At 38.7% G+C, this 21,265-nt stretch overlaps 1 protein-coding gene across 8 annotated transcripts in view; it reads right to left on the bottom strand.

Moving 5' to 3' along the window:
- The window catches only part of MTCL1 (microtubule crosslinking factor 1), a 102,035-nt gene that overhangs the window by 30,493 nt on the left and 50,277 nt on the right, over positions 1–21,265 (bottom strand). For 4 of the 8 annotated variants that reach the window (XM_072152211.1, XM_072152214.1, XM_072152218.1 and 1 more), the window contains 4 exons: positions 6,974–7,033; positions 5,160–6,479; positions 3,707–3,859; positions 1,399–1,518 (listed from right to left, as the gene is read on the bottom strand). In XM_072152211.1, the coding sequence (XP_072008312.1) occupies positions 1,399–1,518; positions 3,707–3,859; positions 5,160–6,479; positions 6,974–7,033 (1,653 nt within the window). The remainder of the gene's footprint in view (positions 1–1,398; positions 1,519–3,706; positions 3,860–5,159; positions 6,480–6,973; positions 7,034–21,265) is intronic. The other 4 variants (XM_072152213.1, XM_072152212.1, XM_072152216.1 and 1 more) reach the window with 4 other exon arrangements.

Raw genomic sequence — 21,265 nt, 5'->3', positions numbered from 1 at the left:
ACCTAAAATTAGCTTCCAGTGGGGCACTGTATCTTTTCTGATATGCAAATTAGCTTTTCTGACTCATGTCTGGTATCTGTGACTCTTCTCTCTCTCAGTGTAGCAGTGAACCATGCCGCATTATTCTGACTGGCAGCTCTGTGTCTCTTCAAACCACTGCTCTGCCTCCTTGTGTCCTTATTATAATTGTGTTCACACTTATTATCTGGTCAAAATGTTAAGGTAAAATATAGAAGGCATACATAAAAGGGTATGGAGATGTTGTAGTAAATATTATGATGCCTACAATTTCATCCAATATGAACAAGGGGGTGGTGATATTGACGGCATTGGGAGGGATTTCCTTTAAGGAGCCACATTATGGAGTTGCCATGATGAAATTCATGTATACTAGATATGCCTTTACAGTTGCCATTGGTTGTTAGTATGTCCCTTTGTTCATAACTTGACTTCATAAAATCATGAACTTGAATCTCTTATCATTGAGATCTGTTTTGAGCTGGGAAGAAAACGGACATGGATGTACAGCACATGTACACACTGTACTACAGAATTAATGTATGCAAAGTTTGTTAAAATATTAGAAATACTTTACAAAATTTGCTGTCATTTACCTGCTAAATATATAAAATTGCCTTAAGTAGCGTAAAGAAGGTTCAGTTAAAATCTCTTTACAGAAGAAAATTAATATTTCATTACATGTATGGATATGTCTAATACATGAGCTCAGCATCAACCAAATCAATCACCAGCTTGTGCGAAGAGGCTAGTCAGTGACTTACAGCATACTGTACTCCTTTGATTTATATTTACCATACAAATAGTAGCAGACAGGAAAATGGAAGATGATTCCTAAAACATCATTGTCTAGATAAATGTGCAGCTACCAGTACTTAATTGTGATCAGATACACAAATCCATGTAATTTTGAGCAGGTCACAACAGAGAGAATGTAACATGAAAAATCTTGTAAATGGGGCTTTTTACATTCCTCATCTACCAGAAAACATATGAACACCGTATGTACTATAACCTGTGCCGGAAACCGGTGGGGCTATAGTTTAATTACTAAATTTTATTTATTTAGAGATTTAATGGAAGAGGGGAAAAATTACTGGAGTGTCTCTTTAAATGCATCATGTACTAAAAGGTTCAGTTAACTGTAAATGTGGATGAAAATACTTATAAATAATAAGGTTTTTATATCCTTCCTGCCGTCAAGGTGAAAGTGGAAGGGAAAAGGCCAGAACTACAAGTAAGTAATCTGTACATGTACATCTTATAGTATTGTACAGCAGACATACAGATTACAAAGGTAAAGCCAGTTTCTAGACTTTTTCCTGTTTTCCAGTGTTCTATTTCTTTGGTAGGTTGATGGTGGATTAGGGAACACAATACCTGAATGAGTCTGTCTGTCACCTTGTCATGCTCCTCTTGGTGTAGCCTCCTTTCTTGTTCCAGAATGGCCTGTAGTTCACGTAAAGCTGAATTCTTTTCAGGCGACATGTGATTGCTGAGCTGATTATTAAAGAACAAAGACAGCAGTGTCATTTATAGATAACACAACACTGTACGAGCACAATAACACCATAATAGGGAAAGGTAACATCCTGCTAGTAACCCTATTCAATCATCATACCAGAGTAACCTCAATACAGGCAGTATGAGATAGGTTCGATCTTAAGTTGAATTTGAATTCATATTTTATAATTGTAATCCCAGCCAAAAATTTATGTGACAATTGGATTTTAAAAATATTGGATTGTCGTAAGAATCAGGATTAATAATAAAGCTTCATTACAGACACCTGTGATAACTGTTATAGCTGTTTATTGTAGCGTAAGGCTAAAGTACAGTAAATTACGAAAATCCAGAGGCCCGTTTCTACCTAGGGGGTTGTAGGTAACTCGGGTGTTCTTAAGTAGGGGACCGCAGGTATTTCAAAAGGTGTGATCCTTCAGTAGCCAACCTTCAGTAGCCAACCTTTAACTACTATGAAGTTATATAGAATTTTACATCATATAGGATTGAGCAGGTATCAATATTTTCTAAAAATATCTGCAGGAATTTTTCACATATATAAAAATTGGAATCCATGCCTGCTGGTCCATATTTCACTTTTTTTCTTAGTTCTCCTGCACAGAGTTGTCTAGATCGAAAGATGAGTGTACAATATACTAGATTACGAATGGGCTGAACCAGGATTTTGGCAGAATATAAATTAGATTTTTAGATATATAGAATTAGATTTATTCACACAAATGTGTGATTTCTCCACTCCTCTATTTCGTTGCCGTATGGGACCATATACACGTGACGTTTTTTATCCCTATGCAGCACGTATTTAACCTGGATTTATACGCCCCCATAGACTTCTAAGGGCCTATGGAACTGAAATATAGGAGAAAATAGTACATGCTCTATATTTTTAAACGGCCAGTATACGGTACGTTGTTAACAACTGCAATATAAATGGTTGGACGCATTGTCCATTGAAATGAATGTGGCCGTATGTAACCTATAAAAAATCTGTACGGTATGTGTAGCATACGGCCATTTTTATACAGTCATGTGAATGCAGCCTTAGCAAAAGGGAATAAAAACGTGTAATTACAGCAACATCTGACACCCAAACCAAAAAGCTGTTTGAAGAGCTTCAAATTCAGCACAGCACCATATATTGCATAGTGATTCTTGATACTGCAGGTCAGCCTTATTTACGTTAAAGGGACTGAGATTTACACAGGCTTTGTCATTGATCGATGCAATGCCACAGGCTTCACAATCCTTGATCCTGGAGGTAGATGTCCTTTAAAAACAAAAAAAGCTTCTCTAACTTATTTTATTTGCTCTTTTCTTCTCCTGCTGTGGAGCAGTGTCTCTAAAAGCCCTCTCAAGTCTGTACATAGAAGATAGATAAGGGCAGGTGGAGGGTGCCAATATAAAATTTAGAAAAAAATACTAGATATGCACAGTGATTTGGGGAAATAATAACAAAAGAATGAGTGATATCTGTACATGGGATTGTGAAAATATAGCATGAAGTAGGTTAAAATAAAATCCTCAACACCCAAATTTTGTTCATGAAATTAGTAAGGAATATTATTTTTTAATAAAGTTATTTATTAATTTCTTTGAATGTTATCATAAGCATCCTCTGGTCAAGTTTAGGAAAATTTTAAAAAGACCTATTCTATTCAAGCAACAACAATAATAACAGTGAACTCTTCACGAAAATCATCATGCAGTAAAATCAATTGCACTGCTGCTAATGAACCACAACACACTGCGGGAGAAGAATAGACTTCCTATTCATTATCCTTCTTCCAATTCTCTCCGCAGATTTCAGAGATGGAGTAAAGCTTTGTAGACAATAGCATGTACCGTATATTACATCCGAAATGTTTAACATGGCGTCTAATCTGCAGACAGCATGTTATAGAGCAGGAAGAACGGAGCAGATTGATGTATTGTTTTGTGGGGAAAGATTCAGCTTGTGAGGGTGCTTGATACTGTACCCTCGCCAATATTGATGACATATCTTTTAAGAAAATAATCCATTTAAATTGACAACCTACAATACAAATAGTTTTTTACAGGAGTTTGCCTCTAAGCCTGGTGCAAATCTGTCACGTATGTGTTATTAGCTTATAGACGAGAGAATGTGGTTAGATCTAGGTGGAATGGGTTATATAATATTGCTGACCTCTAGACTGAAACCGCCCTTGTCTCCTGGCCTGCAGTGTTTACTGTCTCCATCTGTTCTGCGATGTGACTCATGATTAACATGGGGACGGTGGGCATCTTCTTCATTCTCATGATGGAGTTGCCATTCCAATTGTTCCCTCAGCTTGGGCTGCTAAGTGCGTGGGCAGTATATAAACACAAAATAAAAAAGACCAATGGGGAGGAATAAAAGAAAAACAAAATAAACAGACATATACACAACAAAACGGGGAAGGAGTAAACACTACAACACAAAGAAGAGCGTGAACAGGAAAATTAACTTAAAAATGGTGGCGTAAGAGAGTGATGAAAACAAAATCAAAAAGAGGATGAGCAAAATGATGGGTTGAAACATCTGCAAAGCAAAAGAGAAAAAACAGGGGGAAAAAAGAACGCAAACACTGGTTATGAGACGCGCATGCAATGAGAGATGCATGTGTCATACCAACAGCAAGCGTGCAGGCAATGAAAGCTTCAGCAATCCAAGTTTCTTCCCCAATTGAAAGCCAAATGACTCCGACTTCTGCCTGGGCATATTCTACATGCATTACTATGGAACTTTACTTGCTTAAAGCAAACGCATACCATTATAACTGGTAGTAAACAGATTCAGGACTAACTACAAGGTTGCAATCAAAGTTATCACAAACATTTGTAACTTATAGCTTTACCTTTGAACATAATTTGCCAGTTTATATTCTTATAAATTCTACATAAAACACAGACTAAATTTACATGATTTAATAACTCACCAGCTTGTCTAGATTGGTACCCTGCTTCCATCTGTCCCTTATCTCCGAATACTCTAATAATGGGTCACAGGTATGCCCTGGCCCCATAGAGGTCCAGCGTGTGCAAAAAGAGCTTGACCCCAGACAATGCATATTTTGCACTATATTGATCCCTCTTTTACTACGGTATATATTAATATCTCTTTCTTGTTTTCTTATTTTTTCCATGATTCCTTAGCATTACATGGGCAGCTACAGACAGAGCCATCTCTGCCTCCAGTATGAACATTGTGATTTACCGTCCCTATATGTCCTCTTAAAGATCTAAAAGACCATACCTTTGCAACCAAAAGCTACAATCTCATTTTCCACATAATAACTGTGTGAGTTTGTCTAATGATCATGAACATCTTGTTGACCATTTCCATTAGCAATAAGCAAATTAAGTCAAAGTTGTAATACAAGCTGTAACTCAAGTCAACTATATATCATTTCAACTACAGTTTATAAAATCAACTATAATATATATCATATATAAACTATAAAACTATGTTCAAAAGGTGCAAAGTTGATAGTGCTAGTTGATATTTTAATCTTCCAAAACTAGTTCTCTGGGGAAAAAACAGTATCCTGGTACTTATGAATACATGTATTAATGATAAAAAGCAAAAATGGTCACCAAAATATACAACATCAATTTACCTGAAAGTCATTTATTAGATCCTTTCCAAGATTTCCAATAGGAGAATCTCGAGATGCTGAGGTCAAGTTTGATAAGAAACTTGATGATTCAGTGAGGTGTGGCATTGGGGAGAGGTCTTCTACACGGTCAATGACACCTTCACCTGTGTTCTCTATCATGTCTAGAAAACTATTCAATTCTTTCCGGAAACCTTTCATTTTATTATTGATGCTATTTAACACATCTGAGCCAGCAGCATCTTCTTTTTCTGGACAACTTTTTAGCACCTCCGCAACTGATCCACCTGCCAACTGCAAATTGGCATCATAAATTAGGCTGTCTGTGTCTGAAATAAGGCGGTCCACAGTTTTTCCCAATCGATCAGCCTCACGTTTTATGCACAAAAAATATTGTGCATCCTCTCGCTTTTTAGCCAGATCCATGCTATACAAGTCTCCAACTTCTGATAGTTTTACACTTTCAAAGCCAGAAGTTTTCTCATAGGCATCTTCGGAATCACTCTCCCCACCAATAGGTCCTTCTCTCTTTGGTTGAACAGCGCATCCATCTTCACTGCCACTTTCTTTTTTCCCTGCATCACTTTCTGCGTCACTATCCCGTGGACTTGCCGTTCGCATTCCCAGGTGTGAAACAAGATCATAACGTTGGACATTTGACAGTAAAACCCTATTTTCATATTGAAGTTTCATAACCTTAGCACTTAGATCACTTATCTGGATTCTTGCAGACTTAAGCTCCTCCTGTGTAGAACCATTGCATTTGGAGGAATTGTCATCAATCCAGACAAGGTCCTGAACTGGTCCAAACTTGAATCTATTTAGCTCCGTTGTAAGTTCTTTATTGTGATCCTCTATCTCTGAAATAGATCTCCTTAAGAGGTCTGCTTCCTCCTCCACAAATTGGAGGTGGCGTCGCAGCTCAGTGGCGGATTCCATGGAATCACCATATGGTGAGGTAGGAATGCTGGAAACATACTCCCTGCTTAGAAATTCTTTTTCATACTGACACCTGAGGTCTTCCATTTCTGCTTTAATGCCCCGATTTTCCACCTCCAGCTCAACTATTTTCCTGCCGAGGATGTTTGCTTCCTCTTCCACCAGTTTTAAACGTAGTTTTAGCTCAGCTTCTCTTGTGCTGGGTGGACCTCCAGTTTCACCTGTTGGCAGGGGACTTTCAACATCTCCATAAATGGACTTGTATTTCTCTAGTTCTTGTTCAAGTTCATCTTTCTCTTTTCCAAGTTTCGCCATTTTCTTTCTCATCAGCACCGCCTCTTCCTTTGCAAATTGTAGCTGGCACTTTAAATCAGCGCTGTCCTCCTGTTCAGTAGGAAATATAAAGCCACATTAATTCGCTGCTACAATGAATAACAGTCTCTGCATGTACATTTATTGTAAACCAGGGGAAAAAAAAAATTCAAGGAGCCAGGTAGCCAATATGTTCCCCCCACTGCATGCACACACATATTTTGCAACCACCAACCGTAAACTGCTGCCAGTTCCAAACCTTCACTATAGCCATATACTCATTCACATTCCCAACTTAACAGAGCAAGCCACCAAACTAACAAAAGAGTTATGCACACAGTATTCTTCAAGAAGATCTTTCACATATCCATGAAATAATTACTCATGTCTTTCATAAAACTCTATGTTGTCCTGTTCCTTTATTCTTTCTTTATTCATAGAAATGTATAAATACACTGACATAGTTTCTGGACACTATAAGTTCATACCCATATTACACAACAATCTTTGTTGAAAAGTTAAAATTAGGCAAATAGTTATTAAAGTACTAATGCTGAAACAGATACCTGACTGGAAGTTTTTTTATCTTTGTGCATCTCCCGACTTCCTCTCCGTTTCAATGGGGTCTGAAAATAAGATAAAACCTATGGTTATTCAGGAATATAAAACAGTAGGGAGAATTTATTCCATCATTATCCAAATTTCCAAAAATTTAAAAAGCAGAGGTAAATTAGTGTCATTCTTAATATTTAGTTTTGAAAAGGGACAGTTCAAATGAATATAAGAAATTGCTTAGATCTGTTTTCGGTGCAGATAAGGGAAAGGGTAGAGATAAACTGAAAAATACTGATAAAAGTAAGATACCTCTCACCAGAGCTTTACAGACATATGCAATGATTTGTGCAACTTAAACCTGCTGGAATATTCCTTAAAAAATGCTTGAAAATCTGCTAAATACTTGCTGTTCTCTGACGCAGCATGGCGGTGTCTCTCCTCACTAGTTTCTGTCAGTCTGCCATCACTGAAGACAAATCTAAGTAGTTTAGCAGGATGATGATGGCTAATGAGAGACATAAGCATTTCCCTCTGATAAGTTAGATTAAAAAAGGTTTTTTATTTTCCCGGAACAAGTCATTTAAATTGTACTCTAGATTAATTATAAACAAAATCATATGTCCTATGACAAAACACACTAAAACAAATATATCTAGTGTGTACCTTCATAAGCATCAACCCTGGTTTCTTAAGTGACCTGCAGAAAGAAAACTACTGTGTCTAGAACAGTCCACATGCAAGTTACATGCCAATACTTATAAGAAATAACTCTTCAAACATTCAGACCAACATTCAGTAACCATTGGTATAAGGTGGATACTTCCGTCATACCTTTTTTGTATCTGTCACTTATGCCATTTTAAAGATATTCCCTTTTTTTTAATCATAAATATTTTATTGAATTTTTCAACAGAATAAAATACAAATGAAAGGGAGCAGCAAACACAGGCAAGGGGTACTGTCCCTGCAATTCAAATTGTGCGCACAATACAGTATCAAGATGATAGATGCTATTACAGGAATAACAACTTGGAAAAAAGTTAACCAACATTGATCGGACTTTCTCCCTGTAAAGCTTAAGAATGGTATTTCTTGGCATAGACTGAGGATATTTAACAATGAACACCTTTAATGTCAAATGATTCTTATAACCAATAGACCAACTGATGTTATTTAGTTCCCATTCCTTAAATTCTGACCATTCAGCCCACATTTTAGTGTGACGAGCTGACGCGCCCTGTCAAACCTTCCAGTTCCCCATTATATTCCCATTTTAATCCTTACGCTAATGATGCAGTTGGATCACCAAGGACATGTCCTCAGCAGCTGCTCCTGGGCTGATGCTAGTTAGATTCACTAAGAATTCAAGGTAATGAAAAATATTTACAGCAGATTGGATAGTTACTTTAACCAGAGTACTACACCAATGTCAAAAGTGCACACTTTCATTAGTATTGTAATATAAAATATACTCTATCTAAGGGGACTAGGAAAATATAGTTTTCATAGAGATGTAGAATCCTCCCACTTGGATGCGCAGAATAACATTGGCGTACTATACCGTGCAATTATTGGCAATGATACCGTACACATTGTCTGACTGTGGGTTCATGCTGGGTAAAAACAGCTCATATAAAAGCTGCTAGTTTGCTCTGTGGTAGCAACCAGCCTTCTTTGACTCGCAGGGTTCACCTTGGATTGCTCTCTGTTTAGCTATAAATACAGAAGTCTTGGCTGCAGACTTATCTATAGTTACATTGAGTATTGTTAATAAACAGTAAGCTGCTTAAATAAAATCTTCCTGTCTTACCAGATCACTCATGGCATAAGCAGCAGGTCCAGCTGCCTGCTCCTTGTAGTCATACTTTATCTTTTTATGACGGACACACAAAGAACTGTATACTGTTCAGATGGCATCCTGTTAGTTAATATTTTCTATAATACAATCACTATGGTTATTTTTTTTTCTAGATCTCTGCAGCCTGCTGGTCTAGGATTCCTAGAAATGAATGCAAAAATGAACCACTCTCATAGCCTATGGTCTGTTTAGTGCAGCCCATGCGTCAATCGAGTATGAGGCCTGCGCACACGCGGATGTCGGGAATAAAGATTACCTATTTAACTTTTATTATATGAGGTGCATTGTCTGTGTTTATGTATATATTTATCAACAAATGCTGTGATTTTTTTTTCCATATGCTCTTATAAACTTCCCTTTTGGCAGTGGAAGTCTTACCAGTACAGGCAGTTCTTAAGTTGAATTTGTATGTAAGTCGGAACTGTATATTTTATAATTGTAGCTCCACACAAATTTTTTTTGGTCTCTTTGACAGTTGGATGGGTTGTCATCAGATGCAGCATTAACAATAAAGCTTAATTAATCTGATAACTGTTATAGCTGTTTATTGTATAAGTACTGTAAATCCAAAGTTCCATTTGTAACTAGGGCTCGGCTGTAAGTCTGGTGTTCTTAAGTAGGGGACCGCCTGTATATAGGTAAATGGAAAGTTTAAGCAGAACAAAAGTAGTTAACTCATCACATTTGATAAATTCCAATCTGTAGAAAGGATGTACGTGTGTTCCCTTAAAGTGATTGTCCAGAGGCTGAAAAAAACAGCTCCACAGGTCCTTGGTATTGCCACAGAGCACTATTAGGGTGGCACGGTGGCTGAGTGCACTATTAGGGTGGCACGGTGGCTGAGTGGGTAGCACTTCTGCCTTGCAGTGCTGGGGTCCTGGGTACTAATCCCAACCAGGTCAACATCTGCAAAGAGTTTGTATGTTCTCTCCGTGTTTGTGTGCGTTTCCTCCCACACTCCAAAACATACTGGTAGGTTGTTTAGATTGTGAGCCCCATTGGGGACAGCGACCAATTTGCCATACTTTGTGCAGTGCTGTGTAATCTAAAGGTGCTATATAAATAAAGAATTATTATTATTATTCATCTCTATGCAGATGAGCTGCAATACCAGTACAAACCATGGTGAGTTGTGGAACTGTATTTGCAAGAAAGCCACCATATTTTCCAACCATTGGAAACCCCTTTAATGAATTCCTACAGAAAGAGAATCAATCAATGAGTAGGACTGCACAGTGGACTCCCAAAGGCTACATTTCTAGTTACAAGGAATCTTTCCCTACACATTTTTATAGCCATCTGCTTGGTTTATCATTCTTTATAATATTTTGCTGTACTGAAGATTGTAGGGTTCCCCTTAATATGTATGAGTATTATCATCAGAAATATAGGTAACACAAATGGCCTTCTACATACAACAAATGAAGTATCTTTTCTCAAGTTTTTTTTTTTTACCATATGCTTAAAAATAGGATTGGAGAAATTGCCAAAATCTGTAAAATATTTTTCAATGCCATCTGCTGCCCTGGCAGCTTATACACACACTTGTTTTGGCATTTCTGTCTGTGCCTGTCATTAGACTAACAACACATTCATTAAATAGATTATTACAATAATTGCCTTCATTTTTCTTCTTCAAAGCAACGCTGCGCGGTGAATAATATTTCTGTATCTATGAAAAGATTCACCATTCGTTATGACTTTTCATTGATATAATTATTACCTTATCTGTGAGATGAATATTTGGAATGTATTAAACTCTGCAAAGGAAAATGGTCACCAGGTTCAGGGACTTTTCCCTAGCAAGTATATTGGTACGTAACCTTATTTAAAGCCTGCTTTGGCACAGGTGTCAGGGCTCAGGGTTAGTGAACCACCTGGACCACTGCGGGCAATGACACTAGCCGACACCTGGGACGGAATCTAAGTGGAACCTGGTTTTTACCAGAGCCCGCCGCAAAGTGAGTTGGACTTGCTGCGGCGTGATGCCACCAGGTCGTTCCACAAATACGACTTGTCTGCGATGGCAGCCAAGGATGAGGTACAGAGTCAGCAGGCAATCTCGTGGTCGGGGACAGGCTGGAGGTAAAGACAGGCGGCAATGGTTGGGGGTCAGAGACGGAGCAGGAGGTCAGGGCTGGCAGCGGAGGACCGAAGTCGGGAACAGGTCCAGAGTCACAACGGGAGGTCAATACAGAGGTCAAAGATAACAGGTCAAAGATAACAGCAAAGGCATAAAGCACAAATATCCGGCAGGGTATGTGGGGAGAGGCTGGGTTAAATAGAATTCTGGGTAAGGCCAGCGCCAATTAATGGCGTGTTAGCCCTTTAAATCTTGTAAAGCTGGCAAGCGCACCCTAGGCAGTAAGTTGTAGTCAGTGGCGTAACTAGGAGAGGCAGGGCCCCATAGCAGATTTCTGCATGGGGCCCCCCTCCCGCTAAAAAAATATTCATGCATGCACACATTTATACAATCACACACATTTATACACTTAAATACACCACACACATAACATTCTACACTCACTTTTATATACTCGTACACAGATACATACATACAAGTTTATGTTCATATATATATATATATATATATATATATATATATATATATATATATATATATATATACACACACACACTAACATATACAGTATATACAAACACAAACTGTATATACATACAGTATATATACATCAAAGTTTCATACATACTATTTGTATACATACATATAGCATACATACAACACATTCTTTTACATATGGTATACACCCACTGTGTATACACTGTATACACACACATGTAGTATAAAAACACCATATACACATACTGAATCTATATGCAGCATATACACACATACAGTATATATAGTGTATACACACAATGCATATACATACAGCATATACACACATATATACAGTATATACAGCAGATACACACATACACCATATACATATAAATATTTATATGCATGTGTCTACATAAAGTTTATACACATACACACAGTATACACATACACACATACACCATATACATATAAATATTTATATGCATGTGTCTACATAAAGTTTATACACATACACACAGTATACACATACACACATACTGCATATACATGCAATATATACACAAATACATGCAATATATACACAAATACATACGGTATATACAGAATATACACACACACATACAGTATATACTGTACACACACATACAGTATATACTGTACACACACATACAGTATATACTGTACACACACATACAGCATAAACTGTACACACACATACAGCATAAACTGTACACACACATACAGCATATACACACACACACATACAGCATATACACACACACACATACAGCATATACACACACACACACACACACAGCATATACAGACACACACACACAGCATATACAGACACACACACACACATACAGCATATACACACACACACACACAGCATATACACACACACACACACACATACACACACACACACACACACATACAGCATATACACACACATACAACATATACACACACACACACACACACACATACAGCATATACACACACATACAACATATACACACATACATAAAGTATATACTGTACAGCACATACACACATACATACATACATACATATAGCACATACACACATACATACAGCACATACACACACATACACAGCACATACACATACATATAGCATATACATACAGCACATACGCATACATACAGCACATACACATACATACAGCACATACATACATACACACAGCACATACATACATACACACAGCACATACATACATACACACAGCACATACATACATACACACAGCACATACATACATACACACAGCACATACATACACACAGCACATACATACACACAGCAATCTATACATATATATATATGGACTTACTTACATTTCCAGAAGACCAGCTGCTGTGCAGTGGGAGGCTGTGTCTTTGGGAAGCTGCAGAAGTAGGCCGACTGCGCGATCGCGGACAGAGGGACGGCACAGGGGCCCGTATTATTGTTCAAGGGTGGTCCCATCAAACCAGTAAGCATTTATAAGTTTTGTCTTGGCTGTTCATCCTGGGCCCCTGTGCCGCCCGGGCCCCGTAGCAAGCGCTCCGGCTGCTACGGCTATTGGTACGCCACTGGTTGCAGTGCCTCGGAGAGGGGCCACATGGGGGATCACGGTGAGCCTGCAACCCGTGACAATAGGCTAGATAAATGTCTCTAGCCCACGTCAAATATGACTCTAGCCTATGCCAAATATACCTCTAGCCTATGCCAAATATGTCTCTAGCCTATGCCAAATCGGGCTTTGAATAAGGTTACCTTCCAATATACTTGCTGTGGAAAGGTCGAGAGATTTAAGTGTAATTATACTTTCTAATGTGCTATAGACAGAATTGGAATGTACAGTATATTTTGTTGCAAATTTGCAGATTATATTCACATCAAAAATAGTTTGACAAAAAATGTGCAGTCAATTGCAAAGAGCTTCAAACAAATTTGTTTATTCAAACAAAATGAAGATTAAGATGGGTTCCAAAAGGCTTCCATTGCCAAGTCTGTCATTTTAAGAAAAAAACCCTTCTAGTTGTACTGTAGGACGTTTTTATTTGAGCTTTTATGGAATCTACATTGGAGGCCCTTAACATGAACCTACAGCACAGTTGTCAACATGGCCATATTATAAAGGTCTGTATGATGTTCAGTATCACAGTCCTGTTATGGTCAGCATTAGTTGTACCTGAAAGTCTAACGTAACAGAGAAGATGTGATACTTAGGTACGGTATGTTACAGAATAAAAATAGTAACAAGAAGGTTTACAATGAAATCAATCAATAAAGCCTTAAATCACTTACTGGATCAGCTCCTGAGAGGTGATAAAATGACTACAATCGTATTTGGAAAAGCCATTCAATAAGGGAGTCAAATTCCCAAGAACACAAGAAAATTCCCAAGAAAATAGATCGATGAGCCAAGGGCATGACATTAGTAAGGTGACTGCAAGACAGCGCATATGTTTACATAGGACATTGGCAAAATCATCAACTATAAAGAATTATTCGAGAAACAAAGGGTAATATTTTACCTAACAAAAGATGAATTATAGGATTAATATCCAGAGTAATGAATCGAACAATAGCTCTGATTCTCCTTAATGCATGTGATCCATTCTAACATACCAGCATCCTGACCCATGTATATATAACATGTCTACAGTTACAATTGTGAAAAAGGACTTTGAGCCCCTAACATCTAGACAATGGTCCGAAGCTTTAGCTATAGTTCCTTCATTGTCTCTGTGTGAAGCCCACCGTTTATCTCAACTATATTTACTACAATAGAGTATAACACAGGTGTCAGTTCAGACCAGCCGATAGCGCTGGAAAGGTGCATGTCACAGCTATTACCGATCGCCGTGTCTAGAGGCACGGCGATCGGGACAAGATGGCCTCTTGCCTCGTGGTACAGGGGGGTTTCGCCCCCCCCCCCCCCCGATCGCTGCTATTGGCTGGTCGATGCGACTGACCAATAGCAGCAGTATACGTCACCAGGGGGTCATGCTAGTTAACACAGGATGATGATTGGTGCTGTCTAGGACAGCACCAATCATCATCATTAGAGGGCATGTCTGGTGGCATCATGCCACCTCCCTTAGACATCCGATTGGCCGATCTGTACAGATCGGCCAATCGGATTTCAGGTGGGAGGTTCAAATTAGTGATCACTGTTCTGCACGTCTCATTCTAGTGTGAGACAGCGTGCAGAACAGTGTATATCACCCACCTGTGTTGCTGGACCCTCTAGAATTGCTGGCTGGCACCTTTCTGGGCACCACCAGTGTGATCCTCAATTGCTGCTGTGACTACTTCAGTAAGATCTCACTTCTGTGTGATCTTATTTTTTATTTTTTTTGTGTGCGATCCCTAATTTCCCTACATCAATCCCTGTTCCTGATCCCTTCCACCCCTTCCCTGTGTGCGTCCTGCGACGCCGAGCACGTGTGCTCATTTTTTGGTCGCAGTTTTTTTTTTTCTCGTATTTTCCCCTGCACCACCTTCGTGGTTGCATCCTGTAAGCTGGGCACTGATCAGTGACTTGCATCACTGATCAGCTTTAGCTTCAGCTTTTTTCTTATACAGGAGGGGTTTTTTTTTTGTTTTTTGCTCAGTTTTGTGTGTCCTGTGACCGCCAAGTGCAGATCGGTGACACACATCACTGGTTGGCACTTGTGCTTGCACAGTGCCAATTTTTTACTGCTGCTTTTTTTTTTAATAGTTTTTGCACACACAATCCATCTTGTGAGTGCGCTGCGACAACCGAGCGCTGATCAGTAGCATCTTACTGTTCAGCACTTGCTCCTTTTTTGTCGCTTTTTTTGGTTGTAAAAAAGAGGTTTTTTTTAAAATAATTTTTGCGCACACAATCCATCTTGTGAGTGCGCTGCGACAACCGAGCGCTGATCAGTAGTATCTTACTGTTCAGCACGTGCTCCTTTTTTGTCGCTTTTTTTGGTTGTAAAAAAGAGGGTTTTTTAAAAATAATTTTTGCGCACACAATCCATCTTGTGAGTGTGCTGCGACAACCGAGCGCTGATCAGTAGTATCTTACTGTTCAGCACTTGCTCCTTTTTTTGTCGCTTTTTTTTTTATTGTAAAAAAGAGGTGTTTTTTTTTTTATAATTTTTGCGCACACAATCCATCTTGTGAGTGCGCTGCGACAACCGAGCACTGATCAGTAGCATCTTACTGCTCAGCACTTGCTCCTTTTTTTGTCTTTTTTTTTTGTTGTAAATTTTTTTTTTCCTGTAGTAAAAGTTCTAGTTACGGTTACGGTCTATTCTTTCATCGCCCCACACGTGTTGAAGCACAACATACACACCCCCTTGAATAAAGTTTACACGTGTTAAAAGCACAACATTTATACACGCCCCCACCCCACCCCAATAAAAATGTCCAATACATCCCAAAGATCTTTTTCAGCAATGGAGGCTTATGCCTTCCTTGCCGAGACTGATTCAGAAGGGGAGGATGCCCCATTTCTTTATTTTTCATCCTCCTCCTCCTACTGCCCTTCCTCTTCCTCTGGTGATGAGGGGCCCTCAAGAAGGCGCCCCAGGACCACTGCCGAGCATGTTCCCCAGCCCGCAAGTGATTCATCATGGAACCCACCCCCTGAAAATTATGTGCCCCAAATTCCTGAGTTCGTGGGCACCTCAGGAATTCATTTTGACACTGATGGCCTCACTGAAATTAATTTTTTCAAATTCTTTTTCTCTGAGGACCTCCTAAATCTCATGGTGTCACAGACAAATTTATATGCCCAACAATTTTTTGCACAAAACCCCACTTCATCATTTTCTAGGTGGACCCCTGTAGATGCAGTAGAGATGATGAAGTTTTGGGGTCTTGTGCTCCACATGGGCATTGTTAAAAAAACAGAGGTTAGGCAGTATTGGAGTACTGATGTTTTCTACAGTACTCCAATTTACCGCACCGTAATGACACGGCCACGCTTTGAGACAATTCTTAAATTTTTGCATTACAACGATAATGTACAATGTCCACCTCAAAGTGACCCATCATTTGACCGGCTATATAAAATTCGGCCAATCCTCGACCATTTTGGCACAAAGTTTGCCGAGGCATACACCCCTTTACAAAACATCTGTGTAGACGAGTCACTGGTACATTTCAAAGGCAGGTTAAAATTCCGCCAGTACCTGCCCAGCAAGAGGGCCAGGTACGGAATTAAAATGTACAAGTTGTGTGAGAGTACCACAGGGTACACCCATAGGTTTAGGATTTATGAGGGAAAAGACACCCGAATTAGCCCTCCAGAATGCCCCCCTGTCCTAGGAGTTACAGGGAAGCTTGTGTGGGATTTGGTGCACCCACTTATGGATAAAGGTTACCACCTCTACGTGGATAACTTTTATACCAGCATTCCACTTTTCCAATCCAGTCTGATTGGATCATACACCTTTAGGGGTACATACACATATTACACCTTGCTAAATTCTCCAAGGGGTGTACTTTCCAAAATGGTGTCACTTGTTGGGGTTCCCTTCTGTTTTATACCACTAGGGCTCTCCAAATGCACCCTAACCCATGTATACGATTTCTGTCAAATTTGGCTTCTAAAAGACACACATCCCTCTTTCCCTTCTGAGCCCTACTGTGTACCCATACAACATTTTATCTGCACATGTGGGGCAATTCTACATCCAGGAGAAATAGTTGTACACATTTTGTGGGATTGTTTCATCTTTTGACACTTGTGGCTTAGAATAATTTGGGGTAAAAGTGACTTTTTGGGGAAAATTTTCACCTTTTTCCTTTTTGGGGTCTGATTGGATCATACACCTTTAGGGGTACATACACATATTACACCTTGCTAAATTCTCCAAGGGGTGTACTTTCCAAAATGGTGTCACTTGTTGGGGTTCCCTTCTGTTTTATACCACTAGGGCTCTCCAATTGTATCCTGACACATGGAAAGTATTTCAATAAAATTTGTTCTCTAAAAACTGAACAGCGCTGTTTCCCTACCAAGTGCCACCCTGTGCCCGTACAGCAGTGTATATTGACACAGTGGGTATTGGAATACTCAGGAGGAATTGCACCAAACATTTTGAGATGCATTTTCCTTTTTAACCCCTTGTGAAGGCGCAAAATTTAGTGTTCAATGAATATATTGTTAAAAAAAATTAGATTTCTGTAATTTCACGTTCATTTATTTTTCACGCTCGTGAAATGCTCAAAGGGTTAACTAACTTTCCAAAGGTTGTTTTGAATATTTTGAGGGGTGCAGTTTCTAAAATGGTATCACTTGTGGGGGGAGTACTATCATAAAGTCCTTAAAAAGTGACTTCTAACTAACTTGGTCACTGCAGAAATAGGTTTTGACGATTTTTGTGAAAATCTGAAAAATAGCACCTAATGTTATAAGCCTCCTCACATCCAAAAAAAAGGAAATAATGTTTGAAAAATGATGCCAAGTTATAGCAGATATATGGAAAATGTTAGTTATCAAGTTATTTTGGTGATATGACCAACTTTCCAAAAAGTGTAAATTTTTGAATTTGGAAAACATCATTTTTTTCAAAATTTGGACCAAATTTACAATGTGTCACGAAAAAACTATCTCAAAATCACCCAGATATATTAAAATGTTCCAAAGTTATTACCAGATAAACTGACACATGTAAGATTTCAAAAAAAGGGCCGTGTCAGGAAGGTGCAAAATGGCCAAGTCGTTAAGGGGTTAAGTATGTACCTTTATGTAATGTTACTCTTTCTTGATATCTGTAAACATGCCTCAGCTGTACACCCATGTACCATCAGGATCCTACTCCGGATATGGTAATATACATTTTCTCGGAAACGTTACAGGAAAAAAGGAGGGGAATCTCTGGAAGTGGAAGGGACGGGAAGGGATGGGAAGGTGTAGGTGTTAATGTAAAAAGTGTTAAAAATCAATTAAAAAAAAGATGTGATTTAGAAAAAAAAACAATTGTGACATAGATGTCAGGCAGAAACGCCAAATGGAGGTGTGAATAATTAGTATTAGACGACCAGAAGGGCCTTCTGTGAAATAGACAGTGTTCAACATATCATATTGTTATAGATCCCTAAATGTTGTGCAGGAATTAACAGGGCTGCACAGTGCACCTGTGAAACAACCCCGGGGAAGATAACCCCTCTATTCCAATTGCCAATAAGACATTTTATAAGCATTTACCTGGACTATGTATTTCTCACTATAATAAAACCTATTAAATTAATATGTGTTATCATTTACCAAGGAATAATGACAGGAAAGAAGCCATAACCGTACTATATGTGGCTGCCGCCTATGTATAGAAAAACCCTCTGTGTCTTTTTAACCCTTTTATCTATTGCAGTAGATTCTCACCTTTAAGTAGATTTGACTCTTGAGTTATCTATTTTCTACAGAGACCATAGGATCCAATTTGACAAATGAAAAACACATTTTATTTAATAACCAAATCATATAAACAAATAAAGTGGACAAAAAGAAAGTTGCCAGCAAAAATATTCATAGTGAATTACCAACCTCAAGTTGTCTTGATGATTTATCATACCTTATGTTTTTTTAAATTACTGTTGCAATGACAAAAATATAGTATTTTTTTCTTAACTATTCATTTGCACCATTCATAAATGTCAAATCACCCCTTAACACTAAATTAGTATTGAAGCAACCAAAATCACATCTCATCTATCTATCTTATCTAAAAATAGATGCTCTCATATTGTGACCTCACATTGCTCTTCAAGGTTACCTGTGGTTGGGATCAGAGATCAATAACTCAGAAAAGCACACTTGCCTGCATACTCGTATACATGTGTTGCTGTCCTAGATACTGACCAAACTGCTCACTACACACATACCTAATGTGAAACTTGCCTTTTCAGAGCACATTTCCACACAGAACCAATTTGGTTTTCTCATACATGTAGAAGAACATGGAAATGGATGTGCAATGTGTGGGTATTAATCATTCATAAGTAAGAACACAGTATTGGCAGAGGCGCCGAGCGCTCTGCTATGCTATAAATGGAAGAGATGCCTAATGGCTGCAAGGATCATCCGCTTAACCATTTACAAGCATCCTGAAATTCAACAACCACCAAAGAAGCTCGGAGAAGCAGACAAAATCAATAGGACAAGGAATTACAGTACATTATAATAACAGCCACATAGTCATATAAAAGTTATTTACTAGATAATATGTGAAATATCATATTATCCTTCTGTACTGTGCGCACAGCCCCTGATATTGACAGTCGTTAGAGTGGTAACATGGAAGAGGTGGTTGCTCATAAAGTACTCAGTTATACATAAAAATCTGCAACACTTTAGTTGCATTTAGCACATGAGACCAGATCTGATTTTGCTAAAGAAAGAACATGCAAACTGCTTGCACATGTATTTTGAAAGTGTCTGCACAAGTTTTCTGTTGCAGCTGCACTGTGTCCGACAAAAATGTACACCTGAAGGGGCACCTTAGTGCTTAGTCTGAGTATGTAACACATTTAATACAGCGATACGCAGTATGTTAAAGGCACACCAAAAAATAAAAGAGGGAGCACACTTCCGAGCAGAGCATGGTGTGCAAGATAAATGAAGACCGGTGCCAGTATTCGTAAGGCAAACACACTTGGCGTGTGAGTCCGGACACTTTTATTTAATAGAGTATAAAAACTTTAGCCTAACTGTGCACTAAGCAAATATAAGCAATTCTTTCATTTACTATAATTACATATCAGCAGGTGTTTAGCAGCTAGCAGAGGTTTTACCTTGCCCCCAGGCTAATCTACATTTTCTATGCTTTCTGGTTGCCATGGGAAACCGTATAGTACAGCTAGAGACTAAAGGAGGCTTGTTGAGAGGGGCTGTAGGACCTGTAGTGATGTCACAAGCATGTGACTCATCACATGCCTCAGATCAGCCAATTACAAACATGCTGTCCTCTTCTGGCTTTAGTGGGATGAGCAGATGTCACAACCAAGAAGTGCCCACTGTCAGGAATAGCCGAATCTGAATCTTATATTATATATACCAGATATATCTCAGGCTTAGAAGAAGCCAGCAGCATGACACATGTATCATTGGAATTGTTATCAAAGGTTTCCTCCAGCAGTGCTAAAAAGGTTCTTCTAGATTCTTTCCTTTACTGTCCTTAGCATAGTGAATTCCTTTACTATCCTTAGCGTAGTGAATCAATATCACATCTGAGTTTCACTTAAAACTGATCAACAAGGTTGCTTGTGTCATACCCAGGGCCAGATTAAGGGTCCCAACGGTATGGAGCACCTCATTTAAGATGGGGCCCCCCAGCTCGGCAGCCAACGCGGGGCCCCCTTCCACAACAATATATGTGAAAAAAAGATACCACATAGTTATCCTATTACAAATATTAGCACCATACTACTACCAGATAATGATACCACAATACTGTTACCAATTAAAACTATCATAAAACCAATATTCCAAACTATTCCAAAAGATGCCTCGAAACTGCAACCCACAGCATCACCACAACATAAAGAAAATACCAACATCCTGATACTGAACACAAGACTCACAGACCAGTATTACCAATGATTTACCACATATAAACTCCATTTATTGATGAACTTGATGAACACCACGAGCAAAGTGCAATATCACTAATGACACCTCTGTACAGGGCCCAAATAATAACATTACATCCTGATTATCACCACTACATAATGACTGGATAATACTGCAATACTAAATGATAACCTACACAGACAGACCAGTATGTACCAGCATATAGTGACCATATAGTAGTATATACCAGTCCTCAGGTGACGCCCCTGATGTTGTCTCTTCCCTCCTGTCTAATCTTCAGGGAGACTTCT

Source organism: Engystomops pustulosus, chromosome 5 (assembly GCF_040894005.1).
Source record: "Engystomops pustulosus chromosome 5, aEngPut4.maternal, whole genome shotgun sequence".
In the NCBI taxonomy this organism is placed as follows: Eukaryota; Metazoa; Chordata; class Amphibia; order Anura; family Leptodactylidae; genus Engystomops; species Engystomops pustulosus.
Note: the sequence above shows the minus strand (reverse complement) of the source record. Positions and strands in the feature narration are given on the sequence as shown.